Source organism: Brachionichthys hirsutus, chromosome 23 (assembly GCF_040956055.1).
Source record: "Brachionichthys hirsutus isolate HB-005 chromosome 23, CSIRO-AGI_Bhir_v1, whole genome shotgun sequence".
NCBI classification, from domain to species: Eukaryota; Metazoa; Chordata; class Actinopteri; order Lophiiformes; family Brachionichthyidae; genus Brachionichthys; species Brachionichthys hirsutus.
Window position 1 is genome coordinate 24,083 of NC_090919.1, and position 15,316 is coordinate 39,398.

General features: G+C 47.9%; 4 protein-coding genes across 4 annotated transcripts in view; 2 read left to right on the forward strand and 2 right to left on the reverse strand.

Annotated features, from left to right (window-relative positions):
- snx15 (sorting nexin 15) overlaps window positions 1-841 on the forward strand; it is a 2,218-nt gene extending 1,377 nt beyond the window's left edge. Inside the window, exon 5 of the mRNA XM_068756034.1 lies at window positions 792-841. Within this exon, the coding sequence (XP_068612135.1) occupies window positions 792-841 (50 nt within the window). The remainder of the gene's footprint in view (window positions 1-791) is intronic.
- A 1,346-nt stretch (window positions 842-2,187) lies between these two features.
- On the reverse strand, window positions 2,188-4,280 carry LOC137911364 (HLA class II histocompatibility antigen, DP alpha 1 chain). The gene is made up of 4 exons (XM_068755727.1): window positions 4,179-4,280; window positions 3,804-4,049; window positions 3,394-3,678; window positions 2,188-2,479 (listed from the first exon to the last, which is right to left on the reverse strand). The coding sequence occupies exons 1-4, from the start codon at window positions 4,243-4,245 to the stop codon at window positions 2,358-2,360; spliced, it is 720 nt and encodes a 239-aa protein (XP_068611828.1). The 5' UTR covers window positions 4,246-4,280; the 3' UTR covers window positions 2,188-2,357.
- A 976-nt stretch (window positions 4,281-5,256) lies between these two features.
- On the forward strand, window positions 5,257-8,134 carry LOC137911363 (H-2 class II histocompatibility antigen, E-S beta chain-like). The gene is made up of 6 exons (XM_068755726.1): window positions 5,257-5,329; window positions 5,405-5,677; window positions 7,036-7,249; window positions 7,337-7,404; window positions 7,482-7,595; window positions 7,731-8,134. The coding sequence occupies exons 1-6, from the start codon at window positions 5,269-5,271 to the stop codon at window positions 7,766-7,768; spliced, it is 768 nt and encodes a 255-aa protein (XP_068611827.1). The 5' UTR covers window positions 5,257-5,268; the 3' UTR covers window positions 7,769-8,134.
- A 1,201-nt stretch (window positions 8,135-9,335) lies between these two features.
- On the reverse strand, window positions 9,336-15,305 carry LOC137911396 (sodium/potassium-transporting ATPase subunit beta-2-like). The gene is made up of 8 exons (XM_068755765.1): window positions 15,206-15,305; window positions 13,710-13,838; window positions 13,530-13,634; window positions 13,324-13,403; window positions 13,097-13,222; window positions 9,880-9,939; window positions 9,587-9,682; window positions 9,336-9,500 (listed from the first exon to the last, which is right to left on the reverse strand). Exons 1-8 carry the CDS (start codon window positions 15,303-15,305, stop codon window positions 9,336-9,338), a joined length of 861 nt encoding a protein of 286 aa, XP_068611866.1.
- Window positions 15,306-15,316: the final 11 nt, after the last annotated feature.

Sequence of the window (15,316 nt, forward strand, 5' to 3'; positions counted from 1 at the left end):
TTCACTGTAGCGGCGCCATGTCTCCACAAGAGGGCAGCATCATTTTATATTGCGGCCGTTTCCGGAATGAAACCGGAAACCGGAAATGTCCCAAACCCCGTTCATTTCTTCGAATTATCGCGAGAACGGTACGCTGTAGGGACTTGAAAACCTGGTCTACCCGACATAATTCGGCCACGCTGAACACGCCAGTCCCAACCGCGTCTCTCTACGACCTTCCCTTCCCGAGATATGGCAAAAATAAAGCTTTGCACGCATGTGACGTCGACACCGTAAATCACATCAACCTGTCCGTCACCTCGGTTATAGCCCTATGTGTCATCTATAAGTGTGCCGGGTTACAAGTTGATGAGACATTTGCTTGTGTGCATATTTATGCTGATTGTAAACTTCTGATGTTCACTGTAGCTGCGCCATGTCTCCACAAGAGGGCAGCATGTTACCGTAAACACCGTAAATCACATCAACCTGTCCGTCACGAATTATGGTGGGTAGACCCACTTATCAAGTCTCTACAACGTACGGTTCACGTGATATTTCGATTTCAAATGTTTGGAACATTTCTGGTGTTATTCCAGAAACAGCCACAGGAGGGCGAACGCGGCCGCTTCAGTGAGCGTCTGAAGCTGACAAAAAGCATAAATATGCACACAAATAAATGTCATAACAACTTGTAACTTGGCACACTTATAGATGACATATGTGGCTGGAACTGACGTGACGGAAAGGTGGGTGTGACTAAGAATGACGACGTGATGGACGTGTAAAGGTTTAATTTCGTCATATCTCAGGAACGGAAGGTCGTACAGGGGCGGGGGTTGGACCGGCGTGTTCAGCATAGCCGAATTATGGTGGGTGGACCCACTTATCGAGCCTATACAGCGTACGGTTTGGGAGGTCGTTGTGTCCAGGGTGGGAGGAGTCTCCCACTCTGGTCCATCACGTCTGTTATAGACCTATATGTCATCTATAAGTGTGCCAAGTTACAAGTGAATGAGACCTTTTATTACGGAGATACGACCGTTTAAAACGGGATGCGGGACCCTCGCTTTACCTCCCTCATCCCCCAACCCAGCGGTCCCCAACCTTTTTCCTGCCACACCAGTTTCATGCTATGCAATTTTTACACGGACCGATCTTACAATACACTTTATATTATATTATGCACTTGCAATAACACAATCAATCAATCAAATCTTTATTGCAGACACAATGGTCCAATAAAATAACACACAACATTTACAACGTTTACACAGTATCTACTCACCATAAATTGTGGTCCTTCATGGTGTAACCGGATGATTGGAGTTGATTGGGCAGCCAGGTGTGGGAGGGAGCACCTGTGGCCCATTTACCACTGATTGGGGGGGGCGTATATAGGTGCTTCCCCTCCCTCGTTCCAGGGTCCTCATTTGTGTTTTCCCCGTCTCGAAGGCAGGTTGGTCGTAGACTGTCACTGCCGTGTCTCTCCTTTTCTTTTGTTTTAGAGTCTTAAATAAATATTTTGAATTATTAACTGCCGTGCTGGTTTTTACTGTGAGCGGACCTGTGGGTGGGGAAACCCGCTAAAACGAGCTGGGAACCCGACGGAACAAAAAACAGATCTTTAGGTTGAAAGGCCTAAAGTGGCGTTGTTGGCAACATTTCGTTTAGCCCCATATGCCCGACGCCACATTTGTCATGTTTTTGTTTCATAAATTCCGCATTCTTGTCTTTTAATCAGGGTTCTGGTCTCAATGTGCCGAAGCAGTTTGGAACACTTCATTGCTCGTTAACGAAGCTAATCAGCTGTTGATAAACCGAGTTTTAAGTCTTCGTCCTGTATTCTCTTCTTGGAGGTCATCACCTCCTCTTCTTCCTCCTCAGTCTGACTTTTTTCCTTAGCAAAGAAGCTCTCCAAAGACTTTTGTTTCTGTTTATTAATTTTCACTAGTTCTCGGCTGTTTTTTTTTAGCAACGTATCAAGAGGCGATTGTTATGTTGGAGAAAATCCAGTCGTTTTTTCAAAATAAAACACCTTTTAGACGCTAACAATCGATGCAACGGAAATTGTCTAAATTATTTATTCTTTCTTTGCGGCCCGGTATCAAACACCTCACGGACCGGTACCGGGCCACGGACCGGTGGTTGGGGACCCCTGCCCTAACCTAGGGTGTAGATGTAATTTTGTTGTGTGTGTGTGTGTGTACTGTATTTGCACAATGACAAAGAATTAGATTTGGTAGATTTTTATTTCCCTTTACACATATTGCGATAATGTCAAGTGAATTGTTTTGGTCATGTGACAGCGATCAGTGAGCCGTTAGGACAGTGGTGGATTTGTGCTATTAAAGACATTGATAATTAGTCCAAACCAATCATTTGCATTCATTTCCTTTGATGAGAAAGAAGGTTCCAACAGCCACGCCGATGAGACCGACAGTCAGACCCACGCCACAGAAAACAGCAGGTCCAACACTGGGCTGGGTCGTGTCCACACCTGGAAGCAGAGAGACGTTACTACAAGGGTTCTGTCTGTCCGTCTGTCTGCCTATGCCATACTTCTGCATTAAAATGTAGACATTTATTCATGTTCTCTCCACACCTTCGTTTTCGTTTCGAAGACAATTGGTTCCGAGGGTTTTGTCGAAAGTCCGCCCATGTTAAATTACCATAAGTATATTATGCTTTGTCATGATAATGTAAATGAGTAAGTATATTATGCAGCATAATTTATGCTGCGTCATGATTCTTTAAATGAGTGAGTATGTTATGCTGCGTCATTATAATGTAAATCAGTAACTATATTATGCTGAGTCATGATAATGTAAATGAGCGAGTATATTATGCTGAGTCATGATAATATAAATCAGTGAGTATATTATGCTGAGTCACGGTAATGTAAATCAGTGAGTATATTATGCTGAGTCATGATAATATAAATCAGTGAGTATATTATGCTGAGTCATGGTAATGTAAATGAGCGAGTATATTATGCTGAGTCATGGTAATGTAAATGAGCGAGTATATTATGCTGAGTCATGATAATGTAAATGAGTAAGTATATTATGCAGCAATTTATGCTGCATCATGATTCTTTAAATGAGTGAGTATATTATGCTGCGTCATTATAATGTAAATCAGTAACTATATTATGCTGAGTCATGATAATGTAAATGAGCAAGTATATTATGCTGAGTCATGATAATATAAATCAGTGAGTATATTATGCTGAGTCATGGTAATGTAAATCAGTGAGTATATTATGCTGAGTCATGATAATATAAATCAGCGAGTATATTATGCTGAGTCATGGTAATGTAAATGAGCGAGTATATTATGCAGTTTGACTGGAATCTGTGGAAGACTTCATGAGGTAAAAACTCTCAAAGCTTTTGAATAAAGGGTTCTCACTCCAGACTCTGGTCTCTGGCTGCTTCAGCGCTCCATGATTCAGTGTGCAGCTGTAAAGGTCTCCCTGCTGTGGGATGAACTCCAGTCTGGAGAACTGGTTGAAGGTTCCATCGTTGTCAGGGAAGGGAGTATTGATGCTGATTCCTTCATTGACAATCTCGTTGTTTTTGGTCCAGGAAATATTTACAGGGGCAGGATAGAAACCGGTGGCATGGCAGATCAGGAAGTTGGTCTGCCCGAGCTCCACCTCGTCTCTGGGGTAGACGATTGGGCTGGGTGGTGGAACTGGACAGAAACACAAGCACCGTTAGTCCCACAAGCAGTTTGCGGGTCGGCCTTGATGTAGAGACACAGATCATGGTGTTAAACGTTCAATGAGCTGAGAGGTGAACTTTAAATCTGATAGTTACCAAGTTCAACAGGTGGGTTTTTCAGAGCAGTGCGCGTCTTATTCAGGTTCCCTTTGCAGATAATTTGATTGGACAGAGCTCGTTCATAAAACCCGTCATAGGTTATTTCAGAGGTGAAGTTGGGCAGAGCAACAACTCCTTTCTTGTTGGTGAAGTCTGCATACCAGAGCGCTTCACTGTCCAGAGAGTACATTACCTCCCCATCAGAGTCAGAACAAGCAGTGATGGCAAGGCGTAAATGTTGACCTGGAAGCACAAACAGAAGCTTCAGCTGTCTGTCTTACTATTTATCTGTCTGCCTGTCTGTCTGCCTGTCTGTCTGTCTGTCTGCCTGTCTCTAGTTTTAAATGTGACTGAATGATAAAAACAACTTACTCTCAGCAGAGACAGAGAGGACAGAGGACAGGATGAGGATCATCATCTTCATCTTCATCATCTCCATCTCCCTGGGCTCTAACCAGTCTGATACTGGGAACTGTCAGTGGACGACTGGCGACAACTCCACAACAACCCAACTCTCACTCAGAGGACAGCCAATCAGGATTAAAGAAAAGCTATGACATCATTAGTCACCATGTAGAGACAGGCTGCTGCTGCTGGGCATGTACAAACCGATCAATAATCTATATTATCTTCAGAGAGTCTTTCCTGTCTCTTCTGCTGCTCGTGTTGGGATGTTTGGAGACGGTGGAGTGAGAATAAAACGTATTTAAGACGGTAAAGCTTCGTTAACAGATCTCTGTCCTGATTGGTCGAATGCGACGCTGCTCTTCAACAGCTGATGTTCAAATCAAACACTTTATTTGATCAGAGGAACAAAACAACTTCCTCTATTTCCTGCACAATTAAAGTTTGCTCTTAATCACTTTGGACATGAAGCTCAACGTGTTGATCAGGAGGTGCTGGAGTCATGTGATCAGAAGGGGGGGGGGAGGGGGGCATGTTCCTCCTCAGAATGCCATCAAACCAGTCTGACCACACTTCCTGCAGCTCCTGAATGCAGCCGATCAGCCAATCAGGAGAGCCCCAGCTGATGATTCACTAGTTGTTAGAGCAGCTGAAATGGGTTTATTGATTAGCTGATTACTAACTGGAAAACGAATCACTGCTGTAAATACTCTAAATCAAATGTTACTGCTTGCAATGTAACTCTTTAAATCAAGTTGTAACTGCAGATTTTTATTTTCATTTTAGTTTGTTAGCTAATGTTGAAAAGGCGCTTTAATTGAGAATCAATAAAAAGCGAATGGATGAATGACATAAAGAGGCTCTTGGTGGGGGCTGTTTACAAACAAACAAAAACAGATAAACAGAGAATCCCAAAATGTGAGTCAGCAGATGTCGTTCGGAGCGTTTGACTTCTGCGTGAGTCGTCTGCCCGGCAACAGGTGACAATCGGCTCCCGTAATCACTTGCTGCTCTTCAGTCGGGCTCTCAGTCAGATTGGGTTAGAGTTTCTGAGCGTATGACCATGGCTTCATCCTGGCTCATCTTCTCCCTCCTCTTCATCGGCCTCCGTGCAGCAGGTAGCCTCTATTGATTATTAATACTGTTTATTACTTTAACGTTTGTTTCACCTGATGACTCGGTTTGCTCCTCAGATGGATTTCTGAATTATGACGTCGACTTCTGTGTATTTAACTCCAGTCGTCCAGACGACATCGAGTACATCTACTCAAAGTTTTACAACAAAGTGGAATTCACCCGCTTCAGCAGCAAAGTGAATCGATATGTTGGTTATACGGAGTATGGCATTTACCAGGCCAATCACTTCAACAACGATCCAGAAGAGATTAGTCGTAGAAGTCAGGAGAAGGAGAGGGTCTGCCAATACAGCGTCGACCTCTACTTCAGCACTATTCTGGACAAGTCAGGTGAGTTTCTGTAACACCGGCAGATCATCAGTTATTGATTAACTCATTCAAGCATGAATGATCAATATTATCTGCTGAATTACGTGTAGTCGCTGAATATTATAGATTTTTCTACACAATTTGTAACTCCGTGTAATTATTGGATTCAAGATCAGCTGAGGGGACATAGAATCACATGACTGACTAAGTGATGACGTCACCGTGGGGAGGCGGGGTTTACTCAAATATCTCATTGCATCATTACGTTTTATTTCCGAACAACAAAGTACTGAAACGGCGCCTTTTGTCATTGAGGAACGTTTGTTGTTGTTTCCATGGTAACATCGATTGATTCGCTAAACTACAACAACAATCAACAACATAAAGCTGCGTCCCCTCCTCCTCCTCCTCTGGGCTGCGTCCCCTCCTCCTCCTCCTCCTCCTCCTCCGGCCTGCATCCCCTCCTCCTCCTCCTCCTCCGGCCTGTGTCCCCTCCTCCTCCTCCTCCTCCGGCCTGTGTCCCCTCCTCCTCCTCCTCCTCTGGCCTGCGTCCCCTCCTCCTCCTCCTCCGGCCTGCATCCCCTCCTCCTCCTCCTCCTCTGGGCTGCGTCCCCTCCTCCTCCTCCTCCTCCTCTGGGCTGCGTCCCCTCCTCCTCCTCCTCTGGGCTGCGTCCCCTCCTCCTCCTCCTCCTCTGGGCTGCGTCCCCTCCTCCTCCTCCTCCTCCTCTGGGCTGCGTCCCCTCCTCCTCCTCCTCCTCCTCTGGGCTGCGTCCCCTCCTCCTCCTCCTCCTCCTCTGGGCTGCGTCCCCTCCTCCTCCTCCTCCTCCTCCTCCTCCAGCCTGCGTCCCCTCCTCCTCCTCCTCCTCCTCTGGGCTGCGTCCCCTCCTCCTCCTCCTCCGGCCTGCGTCCCCTCCTCCTCCTCCTCCTCTGGGCTGCGTCCCCTCCTCCTCCTCCTCCTCCTCTGGGCTGCGTCCCCTCCTCCTCCTCCTCCTCCGGCCTGCGTCCCCTCCTCCTCCTCCTCCTCTGGGCTGCGTCCCCTCCTCCTCCTCCTCCTCCTCTGGGCTGCGTCCCCTCCTCCTCCTCCTCCTCCTCTGGGCTGCGTCCCCTCCTCCTCCTCCTCCTCCTCTGGCCTGCGTCCCCTCCTCCTCCTCTGGGCTGCGCCCCCTCCTCCTCCTCCTCCTCTGGCCTGCGTCCCCTCCTCCTCCTCCTCCTCTGGCCTGCGTCCCCTCCTCCTCCTCTGGGCTGCGCCCCCTCCTCCTCCTCCTCCTCTGGCCTGCGTCCCCTCCTCCTCCTCGGGGCTTCCTGCCCACTTTACTTTTGCTTTGTTTCGGAGCACTCTGCCCCCTAGTGGCTACTGATGAGAACCTTTCCCCTCCCAGTCCGGCCCAAGGTGAGCCTGCAGGCCGTGACGCTGTCCGATGGCCGACATCCCAACATGTTGGTCTGCGGCGTCTACGACTTCTACCCCCGACCGATCAGCGTGAGCTGGCTCAGAGACGGACACAAAGTCACCTCGGACGTCACGTCCACCGACGAGCTGGCGGACGCCGACTGGTACTACCAGCTCCAGTCTCACCTGGAGTACACTCCCAGGTGAGACCCGGTCCATTTCCAGGTCCTGGTCCCAGTCCAGGTTCTGGTTTGTGTAACAGACCCTGCAATGTGTTTGTGTTGAACCAGGTCTGGAGAGAGTATTTCCTGTGTGGTGGAGCACATCAGCCTGAGGGAACCTCTGGTTACCACCTGGGGTGAATAGCTGTCTGTCTGCACACCTGCCTGTCTGCCTGTCTGAGTGTCTGGACACTGTCGACCTGTCTCTCCTCAGACCCTGCCATTCCTGAGTCAGAGAGAAACAAGATTGTAATCGGAGCTTCAGGACTGACCCTGGGTCTGACCTTATCCCTGGCTGGGTTCATCTACTACAAGAAAAAGGCCGGAGGTCAGGCAGTACTCGGCGTCAGGCCAGTTCAGACCAGTTTAGATCGTGATGGGCACAGAAAGCAAGTCAGAGGAGACCCTTATCGTGGACCAGCTTTAATGACGCAGTATTAAATCTGTCTGCTCTTTCATCCAGGACGGACCCTGGTTCCCACCGAAACATCCTGGACCTGATCCTGAACCTGGATGCCTTCCTGAGACTGGATCTCGAATTGATCCTGGCAGGCTGTCACTGCTGCCCCCCCACGAGACTCTTGACTGTTGATCTGTAGTCTGACGCTGAAACTGACTAGACCGGCTCCAGGAGGCGTCGCCGTCAGTCCAATGCTTCAGCATGTTTCTGTGGTTCTGGTAGTCCTGGACCCGCTCTAGTCTGGATTCTGGCTCTAGAATCTTTCTCCGGATGCTCTGCTGCTTGAGTTTACCTATTTGTCTCTGAACTCAAGTAGATTTCGGTTCTTTGAATCATTTTGGTTGTGTGAATATCAAATCTCTATTTTCTGCAGTGAAATATTGTTGAAATATAATAAACTCTCTAAATAACGGTGGATTTATTGATCAGTAAATAACAATACAGCAGCTTCTGGTCCAGCTAACCATGCCATGATCCACCCAGGTCCAGGTCCAGTTCTACCCAAGGTGCCGCTCCCGTAACCAAAGAGACGGACTGTGTTTTCATGCTTTAGTCACTTTATGCATTTAAACATATTAAACACAAGGAACAGGTAGGAGAATCAACCGATCACATACATGAATCAGCCTTACAGTGCGAGCATCTGATTGGCTGGTGGACCTTTAAAGGAAGACTGTGTGTGTGTGTGTGATATGTCATGGCACCATGACGACAATGAAAACAAAAACAAACAAGAAAACTTTGACAACAAATTAAATTCTAACACCATAACTTGTTACTTAACTAATTACCTACTGAACTAACTAACCAGGTTTCTGGACCGCTGTCACACTGGATTCTGACCTGGTTCAGGATTTATTGTCTGATACCGTTCTGGATTCTGAGCTGGTTCAGGATTTATTGTCTGATACGGTTCTGGATTCTGACCTGGTTCAGGATTTATTGTCTGATACGGTTCTGGATTCTGAGCTGGTTCAGGATTTATTGTCTGATACGGTTCTGGATTCTGACCTGGTTCAGGATTTATTGTCTGATACGGTTCTGGATTCTGAGCTGGTTCAGGATTTATTGTCTGATACGGTTCTGGATTCTGACCTGGTTCAGGATTTATTGTCTGATACGGTTCTGGATTCTGACCTGGTTCAGGATTTATTGTCTGATACGGTTCTGGATTCTGACCTGGTCTTAAATCTTTCTCCATGTCGGCGGACTATTCTCTCCATGTTTCTAGAACCTCTTGTGGTTCTCGGAGGTTGTGTTCTGTAGTACCGGTACCGTTAGCTTCCCTTCTACCTGTTTCTGGGCGTGCTTTGATTTAGTTTCTGAACTAACAGAAGTAAATTTCTCGGGTCCTTCAGGTTCTGTGTGAACCTGTGAATGATGGAGGTGTGTCACTTCCTGTCTTCTGTCGTCACCAAACCATCCTTGGAGGAAGTGACACAGAACTTTTTGATAATTGGTTGGTTTCTGGGTCGAAGCAAAAGATGAACCCGTTTATTCGATGATGCCGACAGGTCGTAAACGAAGTTCAGAGCAAAGGAGGAGAACAAAGACAGGAGGAGAACAAAGGGCTGGCGTGTGCGACGGTGTTTGTGCGTTGCGGCGTGCCTATTTGTCGTTAATTCGAAGCTTGAAGGAAACCCGCCCAGCGAACTTGTCTCTGTCGCTGCCGTCGGCGAGAGTGTTGGACACGATCTTACAGTCGACGTTGATGTCGGTGTTCAGAGAGGCGTTCAGGAACTTCACAGCCACCAGCGGCTGGGTGTAGTTCACCTGAAACAGTGAAGGCATCACAACCGGAACAGCCTGCAGTCAAGGAAGCAGGGTGCGGGTTCTAGACCCAACGGCGTGTGTGTTACCTGAGCTTTCTTGCCATAGTACGGGTAATACATGAGGTCAAAGGTTCCATTGGGGGGGTAATATACCAGAGATCCCATCTTATCACTGTCCTCCCTCTGCGCACACACACACACACACGGATCAATATATGCTCAGTAATGAAGTTAGCCTGTAGGTGTGGATGGCATCATATCACCATAGCAACCACCACCTATTGTTCATCATGCTGTTATCTATAAACATCTCTAGGTGTAGCTACAGGTGGATGTGTAGCCCTGCAGACAGACGGCTGGACAGTCAGACAGATACACACCTTAGTTCCACAGGTGACATAAGGAGACTGGCCGTCTTTCCCTGGTAACATGTCAATCACCTGGAGAGACAGGTGGACTGTCAGGTGAGGAGGACACATCGCATGCAATTACATCCTATTAAACCCTAACCTACAGGCAGCCAATCGTTGGTGATGATGACTCAGCACTTTCCTTCAGCCTGCAGGTAAACGCCGCGCAACAAAACCATACTTTTCAGACACCGCGTGTAGAACGTGTCCTGGTTCCTCATGTAGAACGTGTGTCGTGGTTCCTCATGTAGAACGTGTGTCGTGGTTCCTCATGTAGAACGTGTGTCGTGGTTCCTCATGGAGAACGTGTGTCGTGGTTCCTCATGTAGAACGTGTGTCGTGGTTCCTCATGTAGAACGTGTGTCGTGGTTCCTCATGTAGAACGTGTGTCATGTTCCTCATGTAGAATGTGTGTCGCGGTTCCTCATGTAGAACGTGTGTCGTGTTCCTCATGTAGAACGTGTGTCGTGTTCCTCATGTAGAACTTGTGTCGTGTTCCTCATGTAGAACTTGTGTCGTGGTTCCTCATGTAGAACTTGTGTCGTGGTTCCTCATGTAGAACGTGTGTCATGTTCCTCATGTAGAATGTGTGTCGCGGTTCCTCATGTAGAACGTGTGTCGTGTTCCTCATGTAGAACGTGTGTCGTGTTCCTCATGTAGAACTTGTGTCGTGTTCCTCATGTAGAACTTGTGTCGTGGTTCCTCATGTAGAACTTGTGTCGTGTTCCTCATGTAGAACTTGTGTCGTGGTTCCTCATGTAGAACGTGTGTCGTGTTCCTCATGTAGAACGTGTGTCATGTTCCTCATGTAGAACGTGTGTCGTGGTTCCTCATGTAGAATGTGTGTCGTGGTTCCTCATGTAGAACGTGTGCTGTGGTTCCTCATGTAGAACGTGTGTCGTGGTTCCTCATGTAGAACGTGTGTCGTGGTTCCTCATGTAGAACGTGTGTCGTGTTCCTCATGTAGAACGTGTGTCGTGGTTCCTCATGGAGAACGTGTGTCGTGTTCCTCATGTAGAACGTGTGTCATGTTCCTCATGGAGAACGTATGTCGTGTTCCTCATGGAGAACGTATGTCGTGGTTCCTCATGTAGAACGTGTGTCGTGGTTCCTCATGTAGAACGTGTGTCATGTTCCTCATGTAGAACGTGTGTCATGTTCCTCATGGAGAACGTGTGTCATGTTCCTCATGTAGAACGTGTGTCGTGGTTCCTCATGTAGAACGTGTGTCATGTTCCTCATGTAGAACGTGTGTCGTGGTTCCTCATGGAGAACGTATGTCATGGTTCCTCATGTAGAACGTGTGTCGTGGTTCCTCATGGAGAACGTGTGTCGTGGTTCCTCATGCAGAACGTGTGTCATGTTCCTCATGGAGAACGTGTGTCGTGGTTCCTCATGGAGAACGTATGTCGTGGTTCCTCATGTAGAACGTGTGCCGTGGTTCCTCATGTAGAACGTGTGTCGTGGTTCCTCATGGAGAACGTGTGTCATGTTCCTCATGGAGAACGTGTGTCGTGGTTCCTCATGTAGAACGTATGTCATGGTTCCTCATGTAGAACGTGTCGTGGTTCCTCATGTAGAACGTGTGTCGTGGTTCCTCATGGAGAACGTGTGTCATGTTCCTCATGGAGAACGTGTGTCGTGGTTCCTCATGTAGAACGTGTGTCGTGGTTCCTCATGTAGAACGTGTGTCATGTTCCTCATGTAGAACTTGTGTCATGTTCCTCATGTAGAACGTGTGTCGTGTTCCTCATGTAGAACGTGTGTCGTGTTCCTCATGTAGAACGTGTGTCGTGGTTCCTCATGTAGAACGTGTGTCGTGGTTCCTCATGTAGAACGTGTGTCATGTTCCTCATGTAGAACTTGTGTCGTGTTCCTCATGTAGAACGTGTGTCGTGTTCCTCATGTAGAACGTGTGTCGTGTTCCTCATGTAGAACGTGTGTCGTGTTCCTCATGTAGAATGTGTGTCGTGTTCCTGATGTAGAACGTGTGTCGTGTTTCTCATGTAGAACTTGTGTCGTGGTTCCTCATGGAGAACGTGTGTCATGTTCCTCATGGAGAACGTATGTCGTGGTTCCTCATGTAGAATGTGTGTCATGTTCCTCATGTAGAACGTGTGTCATGTTCCTCATGGAGAACGTGTGTCATGTTCCTCATGTAGAACGTGTGTCGTGTTCCTCATGTAGAATGTGTGTCGTGTTCCTCATGTAGAACGTGTGTCGTGTTCCTCATGTAGAACGTGTGTCGTGGTTCCTCATGGAGAACGTGTGTCATGTTCCTCATGGAGAACGTGTGTCATGTTCCTCATGTAGAACGTGTGTCGTGTTCCTCATGTAGAATGTGTGTCGTGTTCCTCATGTAGAACGTGTGTCGTGTTCCTCATGTAGAACGTGTGTCGTGGTTCCTCATGGAGAACGTGTGTCATGTTCCTCATGGAGAACGTATGTCGTGTTCCTCATGGAGAACGTATGTCGTGGTTCCTCATGTAGAACGTATGTCGTGGTTCCTCATGTAGAACGTGTGTCATGTTCCTCATGTAGAACGTGTGTCGTGGTTCCTCATGGAGAACGTATGTCGTGGTTCCTCATGTAGAACGTGTGCCGTGGTTCCTCATGTAGAACGTGTGTCATGTTCCTCATGTAGAACGTGTGTCATGGTTCCTCATGTAGAACGTGTCGTGGTTCCTCATGTAGAACGTGTGTCGTGGTTCCTCATGTAGAACGTATGTCGTGGTTCCTCATGGAGAACGTATGTCATGGTTCCTCATGTAGAACGTGTGTCGTGGTTCCTCATGGAGAACGTGTGTCGTGGTTCCTCATGTAGAACGTATGTCGTGGTTCCTCATGGAGAACGTATGTCATGGTTCCTCATGTAGAACGTGTGTCATGTTCCTCATGTAGAATGTGTGTCGTGTTCCTCATGTAGAACGTGTGTCATGTTCATCATGTAGAACGTGTGTCATGGTTCCTCATGTAGAACGTGTGTCGTGGTTCCTCATGGAGAACGTGTGTCATGTTCCTCATGGAGAACGTGTGTCATGTTCCTCATGGAGAACGTGTGTCGTGGTTCCTCATGGAGAACGTATGTCGTGGTTCCTGTGTGACCTCATGTCGATGTCATGTAGCACCGCCCTCTAAGAGCAGACCTTCACCTGGGCTCAGGTACGCTGTCCCTTCGGTAACGTACCCGGTTGAGTTTGATGAGGATGCAGGGCTGACCGATGCTGTAACCATAGAAACCATCAATAATCCCAGAACATTGATCCAGCATCGTTCTGTTGAACTGACAAGAACGCTTGGGATTGTTCCTCACCTGCAAGCAGACAGGTAGAGGGAGAGACGGAGACAGAGAGGTGTAGGGTAAGGAGAGCGAGAGGGAGACAGGTACAGGTGGAGTCAAATAAACAGGGTTACCTCTCCGCTGTCCTCCTGAATGAAGTATTGATTGGGAGGACAGTTATCGTTCGTATGGACCTGGTAACTGTTGTTGTACGCTGTACACAGACAGACAGGTGAGAGGAAGACAGACAGACAGTATAATATGAATCAGCTTGTTCCACACTGAATGAATAATAATAATAACTGATCAATATTCTTTGTAATCATGACGAACGTCCTACAGGACAGGAAGTCGTTGAGATTCTGGACGAGTCCGCCCCAGGTCTCAGAGTCAGACACCTTGAAACTGATCTCCAGCTGGTCTCCCTTCGGACGGATCATCACTCCTGAAATATTCTTAAATATCAACCAATGACAGCACACTGCACAGGTGTGTTTACAGGTTGCTTTGGTTTGCTTACCTGGAGTGGCCAGGCGGTCCTGCCAGGTGGGTTTATAGTCATCAAGCGTAAGCAGCATGACGTACATGGTGAGAACAAACATCCCGGCCAGGAACAGGTAGAAGAGCAGGTAGAAGAGCAGGATGAGACCTAGCGGAGCAGAGACGCGTTATAATCCTGGACATCCTCCCCTCCCCCGTCCCTCCATCATCATAATCCTCTTGTGTTGGCCCCGCCCTGGAAGATGACCTACATTCAGACTGAACTCAGGGGAGGGGGGTGGGGGGGGGGCAGGCTGTAATCTCCAAGTGTATAAACTCCGCATGTCATCGTCTTTTGATCAGATTTACCCAATAACAGGAAACCCTGCTCTGATTGGCTATTGGCTGTAGTTCAATCAATAATCCTAAATAATAATCTGGATCATCTGGACTACCTTGAAGGACTTTTCAAATCTCTCCAGGAGCTGAGGAACCTCTCAGCTTTGTGACTACAGTCATAAAGTCCTAAAAAACTACAAGTCCTCAGGGACGCGTTGTCAGAGTTCAGACTGTACAGTCGACAGGTCAATAATAATAATCATCGACAGTTACAGGTGTGTAGATTGCAGTGTAACAGACTGGTGGGCACAGGTAGAACACCTGAGTCTCCTTGCTGGGTCCAAGAGGCGTTGCAGACGGTGTCAGGTGCAGAAGGGAGGATGGGCAACTAGACAAACCCCGTCGGCTCCACCATCAGGGACAGGAAGTAGCTGTCCCTGATGGTGGAGGGGACAGGAAGTAGCTGAAGACAGATGTCGGTAAGGTGAAAGAGGAGGAGGGTCAGAGGCGAGCGGGTTAGGGTGGTCGTTGTAAGGTGACCGATGGTTCACCATGTCATCACCCACAAAGGTCGACGTTTAGATCTAAACTCTCTACCAGTCGTTCAGAACTGAAGAAGACTCTAGGATGAAGGTGAAACGTCGTCGATCCAACTTGAGCAAGTCCAGTCGGTTCTGTGTGAAGATTCTATTCATTTATCTTTGTACTGTACATGTTCCATTGTCCTGGATATACATATAACGCTGTGGTAGAGAGACATAAACACACAACAAGAGAGAGAGACAGCAGAGGAGAGAGCGAGAGAGACAGAGGAGAGAAGAGAGCGAGTACGGAGAGCGAGGAGAGAGACAGAGAGAGAGGAGAGAAACAGAGAGAGACAGAGGAGAGAAGAGAGAGAGAGAGAGAGAGCAGAGAGCGAGAGACAGCAGAGGAGAGAGCGAGAGAGACAGAGGAGAGAAGAGAGCGAGTACGGAGAAAGCGAGAAGAGACAGAGAGAGAGGAGAGAAACAGAGAGAGACAGAGGAGAGAAGAGAGAGAGAGAGCAGAGAGCGAGAGACAGCAGAGGAGAGAGCGAGTACAGAGAGAGAGAAGAGAGCGAGAAGAGAGACAGAGAGGAGAGAGCGAGAGAGACAGAGAGAAACAGGGAGAGAAGAGAGAGAGAGAGAGAGAGAGAGAGAGAGAGAGAGAGACACTGACCCCAGCTGGTGGCGGTTCGGCCCATCACTTCGTGGGTTCGTGGGTTCCAGATAAACTCGTGCCAGCCGCTCTTGCGGTCTTCCTCTTTGGTGGCAGACATGACGATGAGGA

Coding starts and splice junctions, on each gene's coding strand:
- LOC137911364 (XM_068755727.1), bottom strand. CDS start 4,245: ATGGAGATGATGAAGATGAAGATGATGATCCTCATCCTGTCCTCTGTC. Junction 4,050..4,178: donor CCTCTCTGTCTCTGCTGAGA/GTAAGTTGTTTT, acceptor TTGTGCTTCCAG/GTCAACATTTACGCCTTGCC. Junction 3,679..3,803: donor AAACCCACCTGTTGAACTTG/GTAACTATCAGA, acceptor GTTTCTGTCCAG/TTCCACCACCCAGCCCAATC.
- LOC137911396 (XM_068755765.1), bottom strand. CDS start 15,305: ATGTCTGCCACCAAAGAGGAAGACCGCAAGAGCGGCTGGCACGAGTTT. Junction 13,404..13,529: donor TCTCAACGACTTCCTGTCCT/GTAGGACGTTCG, acceptor GTCTGTGTACAG/CGTACAACAACAGTTACCAG. Junction 9,683..9,879: donor ATGTCACCTGTGGAACTAAG/GTGTGTATCTGT, acceptor GTGTGTGCGCAG/AGGGAGGACAGTGATAAGAT.
- LOC137911363 (XM_068755726.1), top strand. CDS start 5,269: ATGACCATGGCTTCATCCTGGCTCATCTTCTCCCTCCTCTTCATCGGC. Junction 5,678..7,035: donor CACTATTCTGGACAAGTCAG/GTGAGTTTCTGT, acceptor TTCCCCTCCCAG/TCCGGCCCAAGGTGAGCCTG. Junction 7,250..7,336: donor CACCTGGAGTACACTCCCAG/GTGAGACCCGGT, acceptor GTGTTGAACCAG/GTCTGGAGAGAGTATTTCCT.